The sequence below is a fragment of the Brachionichthys hirsutus genome, unplaced genomic scaffold (genome assembly GCF_040956055.1).
Source record: "Brachionichthys hirsutus isolate HB-005 unplaced genomic scaffold, CSIRO-AGI_Bhir_v1 contig_1003, whole genome shotgun sequence".
NCBI classification, from domain to species: domain Eukaryota; kingdom Metazoa; phylum Chordata; class Actinopteri; order Lophiiformes; family Brachionichthyidae; genus Brachionichthys; species Brachionichthys hirsutus.
The window spans coordinates 321,220-345,468 of NW_027180333.1; the positions used below are offsets into that span (position 1 = coordinate 321,220).

The 24,249-nt window shown below is 41.7% G+C and overlaps 1 protein-coding gene across 1 annotated transcript in view; it reads left to right on the forward strand.

The window, feature by feature from the left end:
* Positions 1 to 24,249, forward strand: part of LOC137913542 (nectin-1-like) — a 131,772-nt gene that overhangs the window by 93,977 nt on the left and 13,546 nt on the right. Inside the window, exons 6-9 of the mRNA XM_068757186.1 lie at positions 6,192 to 6,339; positions 7,682 to 7,777; positions 15,437 to 15,530; positions 23,488 to 23,589. Of these exons, the coding sequence (XP_068613287.1) occupies positions 6,192 to 6,339; positions 7,682 to 7,777; positions 15,437 to 15,530; positions 23,488 to 23,589 (440 nt within the window). The remainder of the gene's footprint in view (positions 1 to 6,191; positions 6,340 to 7,681; positions 7,778 to 15,436; positions 15,531 to 23,487; positions 23,590 to 24,249) is intronic.

Genomic DNA, 24,249 nt, shown 5'->3' on the forward strand with positions numbered 1-24,249 from the left:
TAGAAAGCCAGTCATTGTGGTATTTGGAACAGGTGGCAGTCTCTGACTGGCATCGGTGGTGTGAAGCTGGCGTGGGTTAGGAGCCAGACTCTCAATCTGTCCGTTTGAAAACTATACCCAGTATTGCTGGAAAGTACTGCGGCCCCTGTGGAGGAGATAGCAATTACAATTTCTGATGGGAGGGAGGGAGAGTGCCAGGAGCGACATCCCTTCTTGGAATATAATCAGACTTATGACTTGAACATTTTTACAAAGTACCACTGCACAAATGTCCTCTTAATAACATCCATGTGATTTCTTATAGTTTCAGACTCCCGTTTTACTGGCTTTTGTCAGAGTGCCAGGGGTGATCGTACATTTAAAGACATCATTAAGATTTAAATGGTCTTCCTTATGCCAGTATTTGATGAACCTCACCAGGCCTCTGCAGGTATATGGCAGCGATTTGCTGAAAGAAACCTGCTTCCATTTAAATCCTGCATTCTGTGACAGATTGGATTTGGAGTGGGCAAAGCCTTCTCCAGCTGGACCCTTTGGCCTCTCACCTGAACTCCTCCTGTTCTGGTATGTGTGACTAACATGTTCTATGGGAGGCTGGTAACACAAGAGAACACATGTTTTGGCTATCAAGGCCAGCTGGTGTTTGGGATTAGCCAGTTTCCACACGTTAGGATGGTCCAGACGCTGAATCACTGGTTCAGTCTTCATGTAGTTCACATTCATTGGAAACAGGGCCACGAACAGTACTGAGAATGCAATCAGTTTTCAGGCTTGCTCCATAAATATGTTGCCAGCTCCTGTCTATAGCAGTAATAATCGCATGCAACAATACTTTGTCCCCTCCAGTCCCACGAGGCCCCTGGTTGGCTGCACAGCTGAACTCTGCAGCAAATAGAGCAACCTGCAGGGGAGATGCTGCCATGATGCATTCTTGATGGTTTGTCAGGGAAATGTGATTCCCGGTGGGACATAAAAAAAAAAGAAATGCCACAAAGCCTTCCAAATCTGATGAAGGACTGTGTGCAGCTCTGTGACTGTGCCTTGTTTTTTAGCGCAGGCTAGTGCACAGCAGAGAAAAAGCAACAATGGCTCATACATCTGGTCCAGTTCAGTGGACACTGGGGAGTAAATGTGGCAGGAATGAAGATTGCTGCCACCTTGGAGGGAGTTGTACCCATTTAGAAAAAAAACAAGGTCAAGTGTGTCAACTCAAGTGTGGAGCGACAGCGCAGAGGGGCCCGCTGTGTGGATGGTCACTTTTACACTTATTGAAAATCAATAACAGTCTTTCAGTTGCAGCTACAACTCATACCTGAAGAACGTTCAAATCACATGACTTTAAATTGCAGCTTTAAGTGTGTGTGCTTTTTGGGTTCATCTCCTGTAAATCTACTGTATAGAATGCCTCTGCACAAAATTATGTGAAAGCTCTAACAAATACTACAAAGTATTTTGATGATAGAGTGAATACCACCTAAATGCAGCGCGTGGCCAGAAAAAGTACTTCAGTTGAATGACATTGTCTCTTTTTATCGGTAAAAATGGTGAATTTAAAGCAAATGTTTTGCCACCTGGCTGCCAGCCTGACCAGGTCGATCAGGCTACAGTCTCCCATGAGATGTTTGGAATGGCAGAAGACATTGAAAATGCACTTGAACTTCTGCTGAAACATTGATAATCTCAATAAGTTAATTTCATAATGATACATGAAGTAATAAATCATCGCCTCTACAGTAAACTTACAAAAGGAAATATCCTAAAATATCAGAAACTGCATATCAGAGTATGGAATTTAATTGGATTTCCTCTGAAATGTAAGTGTATTGGGTCAGTAAGTGTTAATTATAAGTACAGTAATACCTTGGCAGGTAGTATAATTCGTTCCTCTTGATAGCAGCCTTCGGTTTGAGGATTGTATATCACCGATGCACTTTGCATATAGTGGTGTGCCACCTCACTTACACAGACACGCAGTCAAATTTATTGATAATTTCATTCTTTATCGCCATCGTCATTGTGTGTCCTTTCTCACTGCCATCTTTACCAATCGCTTTCTTGGGACCCATCACTTATTATAAAGAATATTCACAGATACAGCCAAAATCACTGAACCAGTGGAGCGCGGTTGGAGTGCTCGGCCATCGAACGCCAGCATCTCAAAGCAAAATACTTGCTTACAGGCTGATTCATAGCTCGGAATGCTCATATGTTGAGGTATTACTGCACTAAAAGAAACTTAAAATACAGCAGAACTGTATATCACCACCAGCTAGATAGTTCACTGCATAGTTCACAAAGCACTGCCTTTGTCATTCTTTCCTGTGAATGGAGGAGCTCTCTCTCTCTGATAGTTATCAGCTTTAAAAAATCAATACATCCAGTATTGTTACAGTATTTCATTATTTGAAAGTCATGGCTTTAACAGCTTCATATGCTTTTCATCTCGCTGTGCAACGACTTGAGAGAGAGGCATTGTTCTTCCTGCTGCCAGCACGTAGTTCGTTTCTCTCCCGCCTCAATGTTTTTTATGATGACATTAATGGTGTATAGGAGGTAATGATGGTGCTGGTGGTGTTGCGCTGTTGGTGGCTGTGGAGGCAGGAAGCATACAGTAACTCAGGCCTTATTACTGTTGGCAATCCTGAGTTTATTGCACAACAATGATAAAGCCCTGTTCATGTGATGCTGTCTGTTGTGTGCCTGTGTGGGCGAATACCCACACAGGCCTTAGTCGCCATTATCAGTGAATAGTGACAAAACCGATACGTGATACTCAGATTAGTGCCCGCAGCACAGAGCTGTGTGCAGACCAAGGTCAGGCATAAATATTTGGTCGTGACTCGTTTAACTGTCATGCTTGCCAGATTGCTTAATGTCTGCTCAAGTCGTCAACTCCTCATTCTTGTGTTGACATTCTCCAATAACTCCTGTGCTTGAGTGGTTTCAGGCAGAAACTGCATTTTGTTCCAAAAAAAAAAAAAACAACATTTATTGTTTATATATTCCGTCAACAGCTTTTGCATTTTGTGATGAGATGGTTGATTGGAACCACATCTTTGATGGAGGTTAACTTTGCAGCCCTCCCACTGGTTCCAAATTCTCAGTCATTCCTGTTCCCGAAAATTCATTACCTGCAGTAATTGAATCATCAGGCTCCAGTTATCTGGTACAGTTTATGCTATCTTACTAGGACTAATTTATTTATTTATTTATTTATTTATTTATTAATTAATTTGTTTCAAGCAGAATAAAAAATAAAAACAAAACAAAATTATACCTTTTTGCATACAAGAAACCATATATCGACTAAAGAAACAAACCCAACAAATATGTCCAAAACAACCACCAAAGTTCATGTACACAAAAATAGCAATAAATCATTATATAGTGCTTGAAAAGGAGTGGGAAGAAGAAAAACTTATTAAATCCCACCCCCATAATACAACTGTTATTTCTCATCTATTGGAAAACCAGCAATGGAAAAAAAACAAAAAAACAATTAACACAATGAAGATGAAAAAACAAAAACAAAAAAACAAACAAAACAATTAAGTAACATTTATACATAGGATAAATTACGAAATATATCTATATATATATTAAGGAGCCATTATAATAGACCAGGATCAACATTAAGCCCCGCCCTCTCTGTACTGCATCAAGATCATGCGTTTGTAAATGAATTTAAATTTTTGAATATTTTTGCATTGTTTATGTATTCTAATTGAATTGGAAGATGTGTTGTTAGGTGCACATCTGCAGAAGACTTCACTTGTGTGGGGGGGTAGCGCTTTTTTTTTTTTTTTTTCTACTAGAAATGATCAGTGTTATGGTGCACAGTGCTGCAAATGATTCAACTACACTGGCCTCAGGAACCACTGCAATCCACAAGAGCAACATTAGCGAAGTATACATTCATTTCATTAACCCTTTGTTTAGCCTGTGATTCCCATTTTCAGTGTTTGCTGTAAGAAAAGAACCCATGTGATGAATTATGTTTTTGCCTGAAACTCACTAACATTATCTTCTGCAGAGAATGTAAGCGATCATATTTGCATTTTGTGCCATGTATCTACTACCTGTTTCTCTCGCATGTGCACTTTGATATTTTTAGAGTTTAATTTAACTATTTCCACTAATGTCTTGGTTTTCTTTTATTCATCCATCTATCAATTTTCTTGTACCTATTTTGTTCTCCAACTGAAACAGTTCTTAAACATTTATTCTGTTAAGATTCCCTGGAATTTGAGATATAATATAATATAATATCTCATCTTAAAACCCAGTAATGCTGGGGTTTCATCAGACCTCCTAACATACGGTGAGAAATAAAAGCACCACCAAGACAAGGTGCAGACTTATGGGGGCAGCGATTATCAGAATGATTAGAACGTGTAATGATATTGAGGTATGATGATTGTCTGATGAGGAACAAGACAAAGCACTCAGACCTGTGCACCAGATGGCCCACCCTACCTTCATGTGTTCAGAGGTTGCGGCAGTCTAGATCCAGTGTGCTGAACTGCCTAAGGGTCCACAGCAGGGAAATTGCATTCTGATCCAGTCCAGTCCTCTGTGTGCTGGTGTTACACAATACACCATTGTGTTAGGCATTTGCATCAAGACCATGAAAATCAGCCCTCTGGCTTTCACTGTGCAGCACGAGGAGACAACAGTTGGAGTTGTAGCTTATCCGTTGTCATGCTACAGCATGATTACATTCATGCCCTGTCTTCATAGCTACTTCAACACCTTTTTTCACTGAACTGTATAACAAACAGGGGGGGGGGGGCATATGTGGTGACTGTGTATAAATCTGACATGATGTGACTTTCAAGTGCCACACTGCAGATATTAAACCAACGGAAATGCTGCTTTCAAAGCAGCGGTTGTTGGTTATACGGTGTGTTAACGGCTGCTATTGTGTGGTTCTATTTGAAGCAACCCTCTGTGTATCCATCATTATAGACAATGAATCGAGCGAGCGATCCCCCCCGGGATCGAGGCCTTGTCCTGTCACTACCGGGAGGGACTGCAAGATAATAATGGAGACATCACGAGGGCAGGAGATAGGCTTTTCTTCTCACTGTGGAAGGTGGCGAGAATTTGCAGTATCCCATTACAACAGGGTCAAAGTCATTGATTGGTCCCTGGGATGTCTTAAAAAGGGCAACTTGAACTGTGAAACAGAGCAGAAGTGTGCCGTTTCTCCATCAGAAAAAAGAGCTCCATATCTTATTTTAGTAATACCTGTTATCAGTTGGCAGACAGTGAGTGGTGCAGAAGATGATTTAGCAGCTTATCTGGGTGATAACAGATGAATTACTCAAAGATGCCTTCTGATCTTGTATAATATCATTTATCGTAGACATCAGACGTAAAAGCATACAATTACCTTGTTCTCAGGCAACAAAAGAATTATGATCTCCAAATGCTTCCCTCTTCTTGCAGTGTTTTGAGCTTAAAAAGTTGCAAAAAATAAGTGCCATCAAAGTATTTATTTTCCAATAATATTTTCAAGCTTAAGATTTTCACTGGTCGCATACCTCTTTTGACAGTTACTTCAAACAATTAAGAAAGACAATTGCAGAGATTGGCTCTCAGAGACCCCCAAAATAAGTTCAGCAGATGATTACAGATCAGTCTTGAATTTTCCTCTACAATTATGGTGCCATTTTAAAGTTAATATCCTGCGCTTTACATATGTATTCTTTGTGGGAATATATTTTTGCATCCATTACCTACTGCTAGCATGGGACTGAAATATTATCTCGTTTTAGTGCTCTTAAGAGTCATTTGGGTTCATTGTCAAGTCCAAGCCAATGCAGGCTTCTTATATAGTTGATGGACAATGGCCACATCTTGAAATTCACTTTTGAAAATAGTGTTTGATGACAGAAAGCCTCAAGCATGGCAAATGTCATGCAGAAGTCGCCACAGCTGATTGTTTTTGTCTTCTTCTTTTTGGGAGGCCGTGCAGCTGTCATTTTAAAACATTTTACTCGGCCGCTGAAGTATGAGCAGGAGCCTTTTGCGATCATTGCAAAAAGTTTTCCAGCCATGGATGTGGAAAACTTGAGCTGTAACATTAATGCTCTTTGTCCTCACTGCCTTTTCTTTCAACTTTGACTCAGCAGCATCAATCACTCAACGAGCACCTTTCCTGACACTGTTATTTCTCTTGTCTGCAGAGAAGCCACAGCCCCAGGGTCCCCCAGGTGGTGTTATCGGGATCCTTGGAGGTGTTGTTGCCATTGGGCTCATCATCGGCGTGGCTGTTACTGTTTTCATGGTCCACCGACGACAGCAGAAGACCCGCACTGAGACGGATAATGACCTGTGAGTACCCAGCTTCTGACAGAGAATATCACAGAGGGCTGGACAGGCGGTAATATTCAGTGTGCCCTCTGTGCAGTGCACAAAACCAAAATCATTTTTGAAAAGGAAAAGCAAAGTTATTGTGTTCAGAAAGAGCGGCGCACACTGAGGAGGGCATGGCCATGCCTCCTGCTCATTCGTTCTATGATGCTGAATATGAAAAAATATCCAATCACACCTGGAGTTTAAGAGTAAAAGTTTATCTTGGTGTGCTAGTGCGGATAGAATTGATGATCTTCATTATAGCATGCAGCTATTAAGTGGGTGCTTGATTGTAAAGTGAGCTATAGGACCCCAGTTTCCCATTAAAACTTTTTTCGCTAATCAAGACTGAGCCGAAGAGTGTGTGCTGCAGTCAGGAAAGTTTCACTACTTCTATCAAATCTGGAGCTGCGGGAGAAGTTCAAATTAGAGCTGTGTTAATGTGATGCACGCAGATTGTTTAATCACAACAATTTAGATCACAATATGTTTTACAATACATAACCCAAAGACTTTTGTGGGTGCTTCCCTTCCCAATGGCAAGCCAGGTAATTTTGCTCGGCCTGAAAACAAAGGGAAATTACGGTAACAATAATTACCAGCTGCTGCCTGGACACAGAGGTGAGAACAAAGGTTGCAGAGGATGCGGCTTCCAGAACCACAATCAACCGAGCTGTGGAAATCCAAAATATATTCTGGTGTTTAATCTGAAGGTGACAGACGTCTTTGCCATAAATGCTATTCATTCATTCAAGTTGAATACCACTAATTGCCTCTGTCTGAAACACCTGGCCAAGACAGATAGCCCAATCATCGCCAGGGTTTCCATGACGCTGCAAGCTACACTGGATATGCAATACGCTAACCACATCCCCATGGGAATAATGCTGCTGTGTGTAGAGGTTGGCTCTCTTCCTCTCTGGGAATAACACCAAACCGAGCTGAGGCTGGGGGTGTGCAGACTCTGGCTAAGGGTTCACACAAGCCTTTAATAATCTCAGATGAGATTAGGATGCTTATTTTAGATGTCCCCCCTCCAGAATCATGTCATTGATTTAATATTCAAGGCACTGATGTTAAAATCAAGAATTTACAAAACATCATGCCAGGTTTTTGGCCTCCATGATTCTGACTGCTGCTCATCTCATTGCATTGCAGGTCTGCTTCCGCTGCCTCTCAGGAATGCCTTTTAAGACAAATGCAGCACATAGGCACTTACCTCTCCCATTTCTTTGTGTATATTTCTCCCTTCTGTCTCTCTCTCTCTCTCTCTCTCTCTGATACCAAAGTAACTGCTCTGTTTCCCGCTCCCCTCCCTCAGCATTGCTGTTGCTGCTGTTGCTGATAGTTGTGAGAAACAGGCTCCAGAGAAGCCAGAGTCCCCCACAAGGAAAGTAGAGGCACCTGATCCCAGTCTGTCCCCTGCTGAACCCTGTCCTCCTGGATGCTCCTTTCTGTTGCCTGCATGTAATGGTGGGCTTCAAGTTACATACTTGAGCACGCCATTGTGAGCGCTGAAACCTGCAAATCGATGTTTTCCGAGACATTAAAAACTGGACTTGATGTCTGGAAATCTTTGAATAGAATATATTTTATTCATTTTATTTGTTTTCGTCCTTTTGACAACACCCAATCTAGGGAGAGAAAGAAAGTCAAACATCTCTATTTGACACACAGCAAAAAGCTCCATGAAATAAAGGTAATGCAGTTTGATAAACAGACATGAGTGCATGTTAATCAAGCAGAAAAAAAGAATGCCAAGATAAATCAAACTTAATTAAAAGTGTTACGATAAAATTTGCAGCTCCACTTTGAGTTTATCAGATTCAGGAACCTTGGGCAGAGCAGAACGCCCCTCGGTGAGATCGAACATGCATGCAACATTGTTCATCTGAGGGAAATGTTTAAGCTTACAGAGGCTTTCTTCTACATAAACACAAACCCCTTTGTGCAGCCTCCCTTCTCTACCTCTTGCTCTTCCCCCCTCCTTTTATGTGCATGGTTGTCGTCAAATATGCATGACAAGTTTTATGTCAGTCCGGTGTAACTGTTGTCGTTTCCCACTTGTAGCTTGGCACGTAGTAAAATGTAATTCTAAGCTTTTAACTGCTCAGTGAGTATTCTGGTATTTGTGTCCACCGTGTTAGAACTTGACTTCAATCGTGTTCAGTGTCAAACTGTTTACTTTCTGTGAAATGTCCAATTATGTGAACACAACTAAGTTGCAAGAGGATATGTGGGGTTTATTTTAAATGTAGATGCACTGAGAGAGACTCATAGTTTTATATGCGTGTCTGATGTCGCCGTCTAGGAGAAGCCTTTAGTCAGTCTGTTTAATTCTGCGTTCTGATGAGCCGTTAATCAAGTCCAGGCATTTGATAACATGCCTCACTGCACCGTCAGTCACGCCTCTGTTTGCCCTCACTAAACAGCACAAGATGTGACTCAAAATTGGTCAATCCTAATAAATCACTGGCCCTTTAGAGGCTGCACTGGCACAATAGTCAACTGATTATCAAAATAGATGGGCATTGTCAAAAGCGATGTTCTCACAATAATGTGTTCATCACTCTGTCATTTGCCCGCACATGATGTACGACCTCCAAAATGCCGAGAAGCACTGCCAATCCTGACTCAGTTCCACAGAAAAATGAATGCACTTGCTCGCGTTTGTGACACGCAGCTGGTGTTGGTATAGTTGCAAATTCCAGCTCGTATAAATCAGTTTGATGCCAACTTCCTGGACTTATTTACCTCAAAGCCTGGACAGAATTGCATGCAGATTGTGAAAAAGATGATGTAATTGTCACAAAAGTATGCCGACAAATTCTTCCAGTTAATGGTCTGTCTTCCAGTTAATGTTTTAGAGGATATTTGACGTTATTGATAAACCGGTCAGTGAAGTCAGTAAAAAAAAGAAAAAGTTGCAGTAATAACAAATACAATTTGAAAAAGATGACACGGGTAGAACTGATTCCCAGTGTTATTGTGACCCTTTGTGTTGAAGATTGTAAAAATGTGAACATTTTAAAATAATTATTGGATTCCCTATAGATTTAAGATATATTTATCATAGAATGGTCTTTCGTGTGTTCCTCAGTCATTCAAAATGTACTGGTGTGGATTCAAATCAACCGCTGTCATTTGTTTATGAAAGAAAAGAAAGTGCTGCTTGTTTTTCTCTGTGCAGAATGTTCTACATTTTCTGTGCAAGTGTCTATAAATTGCATATTTATTTTCAGGCTTTTGTATTAGTATCCATGGATACAGTGATTTAAAAGAGGTTTGGGAACTGGCCATGTGGGTGTAATTGTAAAGTTAAATGATCTGGAAAATGAATTATCTTCTGACAGAAATAGTTTTTGATAAAGTTATGGGAGAACATAACAGAAGTCCTTTTGTTTCATTTGTGTTTGGTTCTTTCTCTTATGAGAAAAGAAAAGAAAAAAAAAACAGCTGAGCCCTGCAGAGTAATTGTTGTCCTCCTTTTTGAAAAGATTGCAGCAGGACAAAGCATGAAAGTAATTGCCTCCTGAAGATCAAATCACATTTATCCCGTCTTGCAATTAAAAGTATCATTAGCATTTAAATTGCCAAATAAGATTGTGATCAACAGAAATCAATGAGTGCTCCGCGGATCAGGTACGCATTCTCGTCTTCCACAAGGGCCGTGGTCACAGGATGGCTCTCAAATCCAAACGCTTCTGGTGATGCAACAATTTGCCTCAAAGGCAGCAAAAGTGTTTTCTCGCTGTCACAATGAGGGACATCTTAACTTTATCTGCAGGATCATTGTGGCAAAAAAAATACAAATAAAAATTGTCTATTAGAGAAACTGCTTTTTTTTGTGAGTGCATTGTAAAAAATACTGTTCCTTGCTGTAGCTCTTCCCTCACAGATTACTCTTCTCAGTTTGAGGATTAGACATGTTTTCTACTCACTATCCATCTTAAATCTCCCCTTAAGCTGCCCTGAGCCTTTTGTAGCCAACGGAGCGAGGAGGAGCGAGGTCTTAAAGGTGGCTGTAGGAGTGCAAACGGGAATGTAGCTGCACAGTGCTTTCTGCTCCCCACAGGCTTGTGGTGCTTGTCAGCTTTCATTAGCGTCTGCGTCTCACAAAGCCAACGCCCACATGCTGCCTGCATCGCATTCGGCTCCGAGGAAGCCACCGTGCGATCGCACAGCTCACGACGCACACGAGGTGGTCATGCTGAGACGAGCATCATCGAGCTGCGTCTGACTAATGGCGGCTCGAGCAAACATTAAGTGCAGCATTAGATTGAGACGCATAATGAAAGAACACACAAACACAATATTAAAAAAACAAATTTGAAGTGCTGAATATTTGGTGAAAGGAAGGGTGGACTCTCAAGCAGGCAATTAGAAATTTAAAAATGAGAAAGCCTGAATACAATAATCAACAACATTCACAGTATGACAGAAAATATGAGCCTTAAATGTGATTTAGCATGAAAGTCACTGACAAGGTCATTGACTCCTTTTGCTGGTATTGTGCTCCAGTATTATTGTGAAAGAAATGCTTTGAAACAGCACCATTAGCATGTCTGCTACCACTGCTAAGCTGTGTCTCATGAATCACCCAATAACAACGCACATTCACAGACACACTTCAGTCCAGTTTCCATTATTTTGTCCCGAGTTGGCGTTTTTTTTTTTGCTTAAAAGAGTTTATGTTCTCTGACTACACCAGAAGTGTTCCACCCTTTTGTAAGGAGGAACGGATGCATCAAACAATGAAGTTACCAAGTGTAAGCATTCAGATGAACACATCTGAAATCCATCATCTCTGCAAAATGCAACTCTGTGTGATAACAGACATGTTGGTCTGATAAGGCAGCAGATGAGCGACTGGCACTAATGTGAAGAGTGAAAGTGGGCTCTGGATCGTTGTACATACGGCCCATCTGATTGGTTGGTGGGAGTCACTTAGTCTTGGTCTCAAGCAGTTCTTGTTCGAGTTCATAGCGGAGAAAGTGTACTCACACAAATTTGTGGAGACAAACAACCTTAACATTTTCTTCTCAAATTTGTGCCTGTCTGGAAATTTGCCCTTTTCCATTTACTCGTAAATATATATATATATATAAAAAGAATAGACACAAGACAGAGCTTTGGCTGTTGCGTCTCCATCAGGGGTGTCCAAACATTTTCCACTGAGGGCAACATACAGAGAAATATATGAACATGAAGACAAGCAATCTATATTCTTTAGAAAACAGGCTACATCGCAAATTTCAATTGATGGATTTTCATTTATTTTGTTGCAAAATGAGTTAACAGGACATTATAAAAATAGCAACCTCTGATTGGTTCTTAGACAGGACTGAAATCCCTCTTCACAGCATGTATAAAGAGTGAGTATAAGGGGGGGTATTTCAGTTACGCAAATGCATAATTTATATTGTTAACACATCAACCAAAATGTGCTAGAAAATGAAATATTTGACCATGGCAACATATGAATGAATAATATCTTTTTGACTTTGGCATATGATAAGAACCGTGTTGTCCTTAGTGGGAGCAGTGATGCTGCGTTTTGGACTGAAGGATGGCTGGCAGGTCTGGAGTCAATTTGGTGGTTGATATGCGAAGAACAGATTCCTGTCAGTCATTTTGGTTCTCAATTTGCTTTTCTTTAAAGTTAACAGAAACAATGTTTGCCCACATGCGTCCGTTGAGCCAAACAGACTCCTCGTTCTTCTTGGGTAGCGTCGCATCAGAGAGACTTGTCCTTTTCCAAGTTCCGGTATCCCGAGTTCCCACTTTAGACTCTTGAGATCAAGCAGCTCATCCACAATACAAACGTTTCCATCATCTCCCTGCAGAATAGCGAACAGTCGTGTGGCGTCTGTGGCATCTGTGCTCTTCTCACCTCCTCACATGCGGTCGAGTAAAAATCAAAGGTTGAAGCTTTATGTGACACTTTGTGATTTAAGTTGGCAGACAAGCCTTCGATCGGAGCAGAGCTGCGTTTCTGGGCATGCTCTTGTTGATTTCTTGCGTTTCTTCTGCGCACAGCATTTCTGTTACTTTAGTGCGGCACCGTTAAATGAAGTCACGGTCTGAAAAATGTTTCCCGGAGTCTTGCTGTAAATTGAGTTGCCTCATAGATGGCTGTGATAGCGTTCTATTGTATTATATTGTATAGCATGGGGAAAACAATTTATTACTGTTGTTGAGTTTGCAGGTTAGCTGCCATTTTTGCTTTCTCTGCTCACTCGGCGCCAGTGTAGGACCTGTAGGTCTTATCTTTATGTTTCATAGTGCCAAATAACAACAGTATCAATGCAAATTAAACAGACACAAATCCCCTTGAATTCCATTAAGAAATATTCATTTTTCCACCGTGTCTATTTTCTGCTCTCACTTTTTGATGAGAAAAGTGACTCCAAAAATGTCCATTGGTGCATGTGAGCGCGAGTGGGTTTCTGTCTTTCTGTGTGGTCCTGTGATGAACTGGCAACTCGTCACCCATAGCCAGCAGAGAATGGTTCCAGCAGAACCTGTGACCTTTGAACTGGATGCAAATAAGAAGAGTCTTCAATAAATATGGGCGGCTCCACTAGCAGTGAAAATAAGAATTACAACTCGGTTAAGTGAAAGTTTAGTGTGCAGGCCATATTCCATTATGTTTTCTTTATAATTTGCTGCTGGCCAATTCAAAATGGGCCACAGCTGGCCTACGTGCCATAGTTTGGACATCCCTGGACTACACTTTTCATGGACTTGAGCATTGCCACTGTTAGCAGATTTCTGCAGCAACTTGGATGGATTCAATATTATCCTTCAGGCCCACTCAAAGTTGTCAGCCTGCATGCTGAATTTGCTTCTTGATGGATATTACAATCCCGCTGTTTGATACTCAATGTTGGGAAAAGGACAACAAATTGCAGATCAAGCTGGAACAGCTTCAAGAGGAACTTTAGAAACCCATCATGTTGCTTTTCTCACAATGTTTAATTAGCTGTTGTTTGCTATACAGTATCTGAGTTTGACATTGGTGCACTCATTTATGTTTGTGTCTTATCACATAGCTGCACTGCACAGTATGCACACACTGCTTTATCAAAAGCTGTTTGCTACTTGTCACCCTGTTTTCCTGCTATTTTGTCAACCAGCAGTGACGGTCCATAAACCGACGGCCTTCCCGAGGCTGTTGCTTGTGCAACATGATGACAAATGGAGCCAAATTCAATCAGAAAAGGGAGGAAACGGAGGAGACTATGGGGTGGAAGTCATGAGACATGGGGGTTTCTTCATGTTTGGTCAGATTTAATGAATCCACTTGGCATACTGGGCCCTCACTTACTCTCTATTCAAACAGGCTTCTTCACATAATGTGTGATGCAACACAATCACCAGGGCTCTCTTGGGATATAAAAAAAAATGCAGCAGGATCTAAATGCAGATGCTTTATCATACACGAATATGGTTTCATTCTGCAGGAGTAAATCTGAACGATCATGAAGATATTGATGAAAACAGACGATGATGGCAGATTTGGCTTATAATGGAATCTTAATTTGGTCAGAATTCTTTTTTTGTGTGTGTGTGTTCCAGCAAACTAAAGACATTTGGTGTCTTGCAAGGCAGACAGAGGATGAAAATTACATTTGGGCTCCAGCATGTCTCATACATTTCTTCAAAGCAAATGATCTCGTCTGCTGTCGCAGCCTGTTTAGGCTCTCACCTGTATCACAATCCAGTCCTTCGACACAGATTACAATACGTTTTAATGAGCAATCCTCTGTACCCGATGAAACCGCATTTCCACTAGACTCATAATTATCTGCCTCTGAGAAAATGGATTCTTCGCCACCAAACGCTCCATGAAGAGGTTATTGTGGACGAGAGAGCGTGTGTGCTGCATGCTGCCTCTCTTTGTGCTTTCTGTGCGCCTCTCTGCCGAAGGCAGTCTGAAGAGGGTGCCACATGAATCTGGCGGTGGTACGGCAGCCTCGTCTGGAAACAGGGTGATACGGACTGGAAATAATGAGCGTGAAAGAAATAGTTAAGCGGTGCACTCATGCACAAATTTTCTGCACATTAAAACGCAGAGTTGGCCTTGCAGAAAGGTCATGTTATTCAATAAGGACGTGAACCACTGCGAATGGGAAGCGGAAGGAGCTGGAGATAATGCATGTAGGTACACAGCTCAGTGTCTGTGCTCCATGTCATTATCTTTGATCAGTGCTAATATCATGTCAGAATATGGCAGATGATATCTGACTGCCAGGATGTTTGAGGGAAATGTTTTTGTGGCACCAATATTCGTAGCGGCAACCCTTCTGCTTCTGTCTGAAATAATTATGTGCTTGTACTTCAATAGATTTCCACATCAAGCTTGCAATTACTGCTTCCTTTCCCATTCGCAATTTCATTTTGTCTTTGTATTTTTAAAATCGACGTTTGCGAGTCAGCGGGATCTTTATCGCCAGTGAAAAAATACATTTTTGATTTGGAGAATATGTTTTTTTTAACGGTCATTATTTAGGCTCAGCTGTTGTTTGTGGGGGGGGGGGGGGGGGGGGTTGTTCTTCCCAGTGTGTGTTAGAAGAGAGGTGAGGCAAACATGTTGGGATTCGGGGACGCCAGTAGCAGGTATCAGAGGAACGGTGGCGAGCAGTCGTTGCATGCTGAATCCTCAGCTGCAGCTCAAGGGGGCATGTCGAGCAAACAGTCATTGCACTTCCGACAAGGTGTTTGTCCATGTGGCAATCTGGATGAGGCTTAGTCCAACATGAGGACTTGACTCATGCATGCCCTTCTTCCTGCCCCTTTATACTCCCTCCATCCCCATCTCCTCACCTCAGTGTCCAATTACAGCCCACTCTCATTAGTCTCTCCAGCGAGAGCCTTTGAAAGGGCGGGGGGAACGGCTGCCGCCCGCAACAATGCCACCAACACGAGATCTATCAAAATCCAAGGAAAGAGTGAAAAAAGGCAAGTGCAGGCAGGACTTCTCATTATAGCGTGGTGGAGAAGGTGAGGGACGTGAAAAGGCTTAATCTCTCACTGTGCTGAGTGTCATGTTGTCTTTTCACTCTGTTAACAGGACCGACCTCCCACCCGCCCACAAGCCAGCCCCTCCCCCACCCAAAAAGAAGAACAGTGACGTGAAGGGACACTTGACATCCGATGACATCCAGGTAAGATCCGCCCCATCCACCCTCTCCATCTACTCCTTCTCTTTTCTTATTTGTGTCATCTGGCAGAGATTTAGTGTTCATCTCAGTCGACTTCACAGTCAGAATTCCAGTCGTCTGGTATTCTTGTAAATCCAGTGAAAACATTATGCCTATAGAACTTCTCTTCCAACAAAGATGTGCAATGGATTTTCATCCATTCATTCCAACCATTCTGTCCCTTCATCAAACCAGCGAGGGCACTGCCAGCCCAGAATGCTGGGAGATTGTTGCGGACTGGTGCGAGGGGACCCCAGTGAACAGAGGATGGAGTGGTGGCTTTGTATTTTACTGATTCGGGTTCATCAGAAAGCTCAATGTCCTGGAGCTGTACACAGGGTTTGCGGGGCGGCTGGAGCCCAACGAAAATATCTGGTTTAACAAAAGACACAGCTGAGAAAGAATAACAAAAAGGCCAGCTCTACTAACAATCGTTCTCAAAACAAAAAGAACATGCTACGCAAGACCTGGGCGCACAAATTAGCGGTGGTCAGCAAGGCGAGGCGAGACCCAGGGACGGGGACGGGGAGCGGCAGAAAGACGTTCTGCACCCAGAGGCTAAATCCAAAGAATAGTCCGACTGGGAACAGTGGGCGGAGCAGGGCTTATGAAGGCTGGTGGTAATCTGCCTCAATCTGCCTCAGGTGTGTCCGGGGGGACCGCAGCCAATCCGCACGCCGCAGGTCCTGGAGCGAGAGGCGGACACAGGTGTGCGTAATAAGGCAAATCGTGAATTGCAGCAACATGACCCTCACAGAGATATTATTCTAGAAATGTCTTTCCCTCTTACTGAGATGTAACATAGTTACTAATCTGAAGCAAATGTATTCCCCTAAACTAGATAATGGTCCATGACTCATTATTAATACTGGCCTTGCACTAAAGTTTACCAATTAAAAAGTTGCAGCTTCCATTTATGGCTTGAATGCTGTGGGCAGGTTGGATTATAATCTGCTCCTGAGACTCCATGTGCAGGTACAAGTAGCACATGTCTGACATGACACACATCCATTTGTTTGCATCAGTAAAAGTTAACTTTATTGTATTTATCCCGCATTGAATGAGTGGTACCACAAAGTATCACACATGTCTGATAATCAGCTTCACTGGTCGATTCTCAGCAGTGTTGTTGTTGTTGTTTTTTTTGTAAACCCAGCACTTATTTTGATAATCTGAACGAGCGGCTTTATCATTAATTGGAGACAAAGTAAAATGTCAGCATTGAGCGGATTAGTGAGGAGAATCAGATCACTGGTCTGGGGCAAATAAGCATAACACTAACCACCACTGTGGAGCTTGTGTTCAGCTATTAGCCAAGGTGCAGATGTGATGTAAAAACAAGGAGTTGCCCAAATGCCAACAAGGGCAACTGGTCAGATTGACAAAGCAGGAATTAGTCAACGTGCAGTATGTGTCGCCATGCAGGAGCTAAACTGTCCCAGGCTTGTCTCTAAATTTGAAATGCATCCTCTGGTCTCACCAGTACTGTCTTTGATTGTTGGCTCCTGTTCTGTTTGACCGATAGTTTCAACCAGCTGCAGGCCAGAGCAGCGTCACTTTGAATATGAAGTGTGAACATGCAATATTTAAATTAAATTACGCTATTTAAACAGTAATCAGAAGAGGAGGTTGGGATTTGGTGGAATCTCATCTCCGTGGAGAACACTGTGGAAAAAACGTTGGTCATCCTTCAGACTAAAGGTGTCTTGTATAACCTGAATCCAACATGAGATGAGGGCGCTCGCCACATTCTCATAGGACAACCTCTCTTCTCTTCGTGATTGATCGTCCCATGTGACAGCCAGTTAGATGCAGCGGCGTAATGTGGGGGGAAAAGTTCTTACGAGGATGCCTGCGCACGCCTGTTATGTAATACCGACCACAAACACACCCACACACATCCACGGTCCTACCAAATGCATTGGCCCATTAATAAACAGTAAGATACAGAATCCCTCATAATAGAAGCATTCACTCACAAGCTCAACCAGGAAAACAGTTTACACAGTATCATCGAGCAACGTGCACCGCACACACACACACACTGCTGTATTTGTGCTTTACAAACACAAGCAGTTTCCTTCCTTCCTTCATTAAATGTTAAAATTGGGCGTTTAAGGGAGGCTCATCCTCGCCTCGCGACAGTGTGTGGTGTTTATTTCATGTGTGCAAACAACAGCCACAAAGCAAAGAGGCAACTTCAGTGGACTAAAACATGAAGCTGCTGTAAATCCCAGCACAGCACCAGCAATGTATTTGCATGAAAGACCGAACGCTTACCTGAGTTCAGTGAGCAGTGGAGCCCCAGAATGAGAACGGGGTGTGCATTGCTCACGTTGTTTAAAGAATGCCTTTCTTCTGCCTTTAATGGCAGTGAAGAGGTCAAAGAGAAGATGAGGACAACAAAATACCTGCTGGAGAAGTTTCTCTTATCATCCACACTGGCTTTTTTTTATTTTGACATTGAACCTGTTGGTATGAAACTAGAATGAGTTGAACAGTATTGCTTGTTGTGTCACTCTTTGACCCTCCTGTTATTTTCTTCTTCTTTCGGCTTGTCTCGTCAAGGGTCACCACATTAAATCAACCTTCTTCACTTCACATCTCTTCTTACCCCGTTTTTGTCATCATTCAGTGTTTATCATTCAAAAACAATAATGGTTCACTTTCATATTTCATGACTTTTACTCATTGGATGGGTACAATTGATTAAGCAAAAACTTAGTATGATGATATGTTTTTAATGTGCTGAACACAAATAGCACACATCGGCGTTACTCTTGGGTCAGTTTGACCCCAAGCTGTCTCTGTATGTGTGTGTGCAGGATTCTCTCACTCTCTGTGTATGTGTCTCTCTCTCTCTCTGTGTGTTTGTGTGTGCGTGTGTAGGTGTAGGTGTGTGCGTGTGACCTACTATTCACACCTGCCAAAATAGAAGTAGGGCTGAGTATACTGCAATTTGTCTGTGTAGGTTCTCAGTCATCCAGGTCATGGTCAATCACGAAGAGCAAAAAACGAAGAATCAACTGGACTTGTTCAAGTTTGATTGAAGACGTTTCACCTCTCAGTCAAGAGGCTTCTTCAGTTCTGAGAGACTGGTTGAGAGTCCAGATGCTCTCTTTCTCTCTCTCTCTCTCTCTCTCTCTCATATGGTGAGGTTTTACCGTTACAGCCTCTGCTGTCTGTTGCAGATTGAGTTATTCTCTAGTGTTTTAGTTAAAAGCAGCCTGTAAACAATATGAATGTGTCTATAATGTTCCGCAGTAGTTCAGTTCAGTTCAAAGGGCTCTGTGATTCTCTGGCAACATTGTTTTCTTTACTTCCTGCTTCCATCATAAAGATGAATCTTCATCTCTTCCAGACCAGCATGTCTCCATCTTCACATCTTAAATGGGACATCTGCTCCATAAGGCAGGCGTTGTAGGTTATGAAGCAGTCCCGGCTTTGTTGGTGTTCATCAGTGTGTTCAGTTATTTGGTAGATGTTCAATGGCGCCATTAAATAAAGTCAGTGACTATAAATTAATTAACCCTTTAAATCCCAGTCTATCATATTTAATACACTTGGCCTTTCAGGATTTTTGAGTCTACATCAAGTTTTTATATCTATTTTTTCCTTATAAAAATAAGTTAATTATAATAATTATCTAACTCAAAAGTTTGGTCTGATGGTGGCGCTAGAGGACAGGTCACAGTTTCATTATCAAGGTATTACTTATGTAATAACAAATGTCCCTGACACATGAACTTCAACCATTATCTGTAAATCATTTTCTGGAGACAAATATCTGTGGGGTCAGATTCACCCCAAGGATAAAATGTGTTAGTAATATTTGAGGATAATATGAGTGCTAAATTATTTTACAAAGATAAAAAATATATATATTTATGGAATTGTTTTCCCTCATTATTCTTTTCAGTGCTTGTTGTTGTTGTTAATGGTTGTTTGACAGTCTGTATTTTCGGTCATTCATATGCTCTACAATTTAGTCTTGCATTGCTAATAGGGGATCTGTTAAAGGTAGAGTTTGAATTAAGAGTGTGATAAAATCCCCGTTCTCCCAACTGCATCAAAGAATCCAAACGAATTTCCAGGATTCTCTTCAACCTTTCAGGTTGCCCTCCAGTTAGTGTATCGTAAAAGTTTGTCTGCAGCATAAGAAAGTCATGAAGGCATACTGCATTCCAGTGCACAGGAGTTTACAGTGATCGGATTCTGTGAGGCTTTGTGTTGTCAAGGACGATGCAAATAATCGACCATTCAAACTTGTGGAGATAAAGTATAAAAAAAGTATTAGAATCTGAATAATTGAAGATTCACATAAATGCTGAATTCACCACATCGCATTGGCACCTCTGGAATTTTAAATCCAACTTTATGATACTTTTTATGGCTCCAAGGTCAAATTCTTGGACATCTGAGTGGCGATAGAGATGGAGGGGAGGGAATGCAATGTTTCTCCTTCATGCAGAACTTCTGCAAGGACACTGGAACAAAGTTTGGACTCGCTGGTAAATCGTTAGACAGATGAACATGCATGCACAGCAAGCTTGCATCTAAGAAAACAGAAGTAAGCTCTTCACTTCACCCTGTCCTTTGCATTGTCCTCCCCAACACCAGCCACTCTCATGTCCTCCCTCACTACGTCCATGTGTCTCCTCCTGGGTCGACCTCTAGCCCTGCTCCCTGGCAGCTCCATCCTCAGCATCCTTCTACCGTTATAGTCCCCGTCTCTCCTCTGGACATGTCCAAACCATAGGGGTCTGGTCTCTCTGACCTTATCGCCAAAACAGCTAACCTTCATTGTCCCTCTTATTTTCTCATTTCTAAACAACACTCACAGTTGAGTGAAGAATAAACTTCACTCTTATACAAGATTGCAAGCATTAACAGACAAATCAAATGTGTGTTTTGTGATCATCACAGTGGTTGTACTCCTAACGTTCAGTCACTCCTTCATGCACATTCAATTATTGACACAAAAACTGAGCTAACACAGTAAATTATAAAGCAAGAAGCTGCCCCTTTGGCTTCACATCATTCCCTTCACCTCAGGTGAACAACTTTATACAACCTTTCTAAGAACGACACTGATATAATTATCATTATGTTTAGCCACAGCATATTTTGCATTCAATACGGTGCTATTTATTGTCCGCCATATCTGCGGACAGCTGCTGGTTTACCTTTTAGCTTTTAGATGTATCCAGCTCTTGACTCTCTTTAGATGTACAGCTGAAATTTACAGGACAATAATAAATGTATTAATTTCCAATAACAGCACAAGACAATTTAACAGCTCATCACCATCGTCTCAACTGCAGCTATCGCTCTCAAACATGTATGTACATTTAATTTGTGTGGTGAGATGTATATGTGATGCACAGGAAGCCTTCAGCATCTGTGTAAAAAAAAAACACACACACAAACTCCCAGCCAGAAATCTTTTCCTACTGATGCCGAAAATGAAATGACAACTGCATCAAAGAATACAAAAAAACTATTAGGTTACATTTTCAAAAATGTTTGGTGACTTTTGTTGTTGTTGTGTGTGACGAGCTACTCAACCCTGCAATCTATTCCTTTTGAGTAATTCTCACTTTCAATGACATCAACACAATGCTAATGGAGCTAAATGGTCGCTACTGTGTCCAGAAGCCAGGCTGGACTACACTGGACTGTGTGTGTATGTGTTGGGGGAAGGGGGGATGTGCAGATGTGTTGTGTATCTCACTCCGGAGGACATCAATGAAAACTGGAACCTGACAGAGTTGGATATTACAGCTTTATTTCAGGATAGGTTGCTAGGTGACATCGCTGGCTTGAAGAAATGCGCAGAATTTTAATTTTATCAATGCCCACTGCAAAAAGCAGAGCTCACAATGCAGCCAAAGTATCTGCGCTCACCACAAACACTCTCTGTATGCTGCTGTGAGACAGACTTAAGGAGCCAAACAAATACACAGGGGGCTGATGTCTTTATGCTTCCAGGACATGGGGCGGCTGTGGCTTAGACTAGTGGGGTTTCCAATGATCTCAAGGTTGGCAGTTTGAATCATGATCCATTCCAGTCATTCTCTGTTGTGTCCTTGGGAAAGACACTTTACCTACCTTGCCTCCAGTGTCTCACACTGGTGGATGAATATAAATGTCAGGTCATCATTATAAAGAAGAACTGGTTCTCAACCGACCGACCTGGTTAAATAAAAGGTAAAAAAATAAATAAATGCTTATAGTTTATGATGTCCAGCACATCTCACACTCAACTATCACATTCCTCATATTTTGATACAACATTAATGTGACATCAATACATTTCTGTTTTTAAATTATGCACAATCGGGCCCTTCTGGCAGGATTTCCATCCTTTAAACCGAATGGTAGGGAGAGGAAACACTAACAGATGAATAGCACAATTATTACATTGATGACTAAATTGTTCTGAATTATTATTATTATTCCCTTTTCCAATAAGCAGGTCTGACTAATTTCCCACGAGAAAATTAATTTGTTCTTTCATGCTGTGAAATGTCTTTTCATCCTGCTGAATATTTCACTGTAAAAAAAACATTCAAAGTTCAATGTCAGCCACATCTAACTTGCATTGTGATTGAGTTTGGCAGAACAATTAGCAGCATACTGTCCAAAACGTGTAACACTTGAAGGAGTCACCACACACACACACACCTACACACACCCACACACACACACACTTCTCAATTGCTGCAGAAAACCTAACAGCCGTACCTTGAATTTTAGTGAGAAGCTTAAGATATGGCTGAGCCTCTAGCTAGTCTGCTGATTGTGGGGAAAAAAGAAATAAGACAGCTGTCATGATGTTGTCTTCCCTTTTATTTTCAAACCTCTTTCAAAAAAGGGGCCTTTGCTTGCAAAACATTTGTGGAGTTTTTTTTTTTTTTTTACACATGTTGTTTAGAGTACCAATATATATATAATATATTTCTGTCATTTGTTTTTCCTTGGGAATATACATTCAATATTAAACAGTATTAAATTAAATTGAATCCTCATCTTCACCAGGTTCATTTCCTTCTAATGTTCCTCGTCTCTCCTAACATAAAATGGTCTTGCTGAACTTTCTCTGAAGAATTGTCTTTCCATCAACCCTTGATGTTTACTGTTGTTGAGACATTAACACAAAAATAAATGCAATAGCTACTTCATTGCAAAATCAAGTCATTGATCTCTGTAAATGAGAGTGGGAGGTATCATTTCTGTCCCTTCAAAGTTCCTCCTTGTATCCCTTTTTGTTTGTTTGGCATATCTACTTCAGTCATATCTACTTCACTTTGCAGAGTGTAATAAAACATTCAAAATAACTGTAGCCTCTCAGCGTACCTACCGCTTGAATACTCAGAATACATTTCAGTGGAATACAGCGGAGCCAAGCCACAATTGTACCGAGCCTCCATTCAAAGGTCACTGCGGGATGACAGGTCCGGTTTTCAGGTCAGAATAAATAAATGAATCTCCAAACAAGCAGAAAACTGATGAAAATAATTCATGCGGCTCCATATATTGTTTTAATTAATTCAGGTTATTGGTAATTGGTTGTTAATCTCAGTGCATTGCAAGGAGGCTATTATTATTGGTGTTATTCATATTAGTTTTTAACAAAAAATCGTTTTAGGCATATACAGAATTCAGCAGAGTAGCAAAGGTTAGAGCTGCTTTCCTTGTCAGATTCAACGTGTTGTTTCTGCTCATTCCGGCCCGACAAACAAATGCGAACAAATACAATCATGGTTTCATCATAATCCTCTACTGTGTGAACGCATTATGAACACTACAGTGTGCGGTGATGTGACTAGCGGAGAGGGCCGTGGAATCTTTCCACAATAAACTTGTCTGGATTGTGGGATTTTTGGAGCTCTTGCTGAGTTCTTGGTGTTTCCTGTAGGTGGTTCATCTCGACAAGGAAGAGGAAATGCAGAAGCTTCCTCTCCAGCCTCCTTATTATGACATGGTGCCGTCTGAGTCCACCCCCTTCACTGATAAGCCGGTGAGTAGTGACGTCATCAGTGGGATCGCGGGAGCATTTCTATGAAGGGGTCACTCACACCCAGTGAGTTTCCAGTAGTAAATTGCAGATGAAATGATGAACTTTCTGTGCCATGATGCTTGGAGGTATTTGAGAATTGATTTGCAAATTAAATGCAGCTCTGAAATGCCTCCTGGTTGCCTCTGAGGACCTGAAACACACCTGCTGGTATTGCTGACACGCCGCAGCCTTTCTATCACCTTGAATGCACCACTCGCTTTACGTAATCTCCTTCTCATCATTTACATTAGCATCATTCAGCTTCTTGTTAAACCTGGGTTATGTGTGTTTGTGTGTGTCCAACCCCTCCTCCCTCATGCTGACGTGTGTTTGCATGGCGACTGTGTGCAGAAACACTCCATTGTCGCACCTGAGTGTTGACTGTTAGCCTTGTAGCATCAGACGCCTTTCCTATTCGTGGTGCGCTTTGAGTGGAGCCGATGCTTCAACGTTTTGTGGCCATTATCGGCCTTGGTGGGAGTTTCGACTTTGAGTTTAAGAGCGTATGCGTCCGCCTTTGTGTGCTTGTGAGTGTTGTCAGCGGGAGCAAAAAACAGGGCTTTCAATTGTGTCAGTGGTGAATATGAACATATGCTGAGACAGTCGTACAGTACAACACCA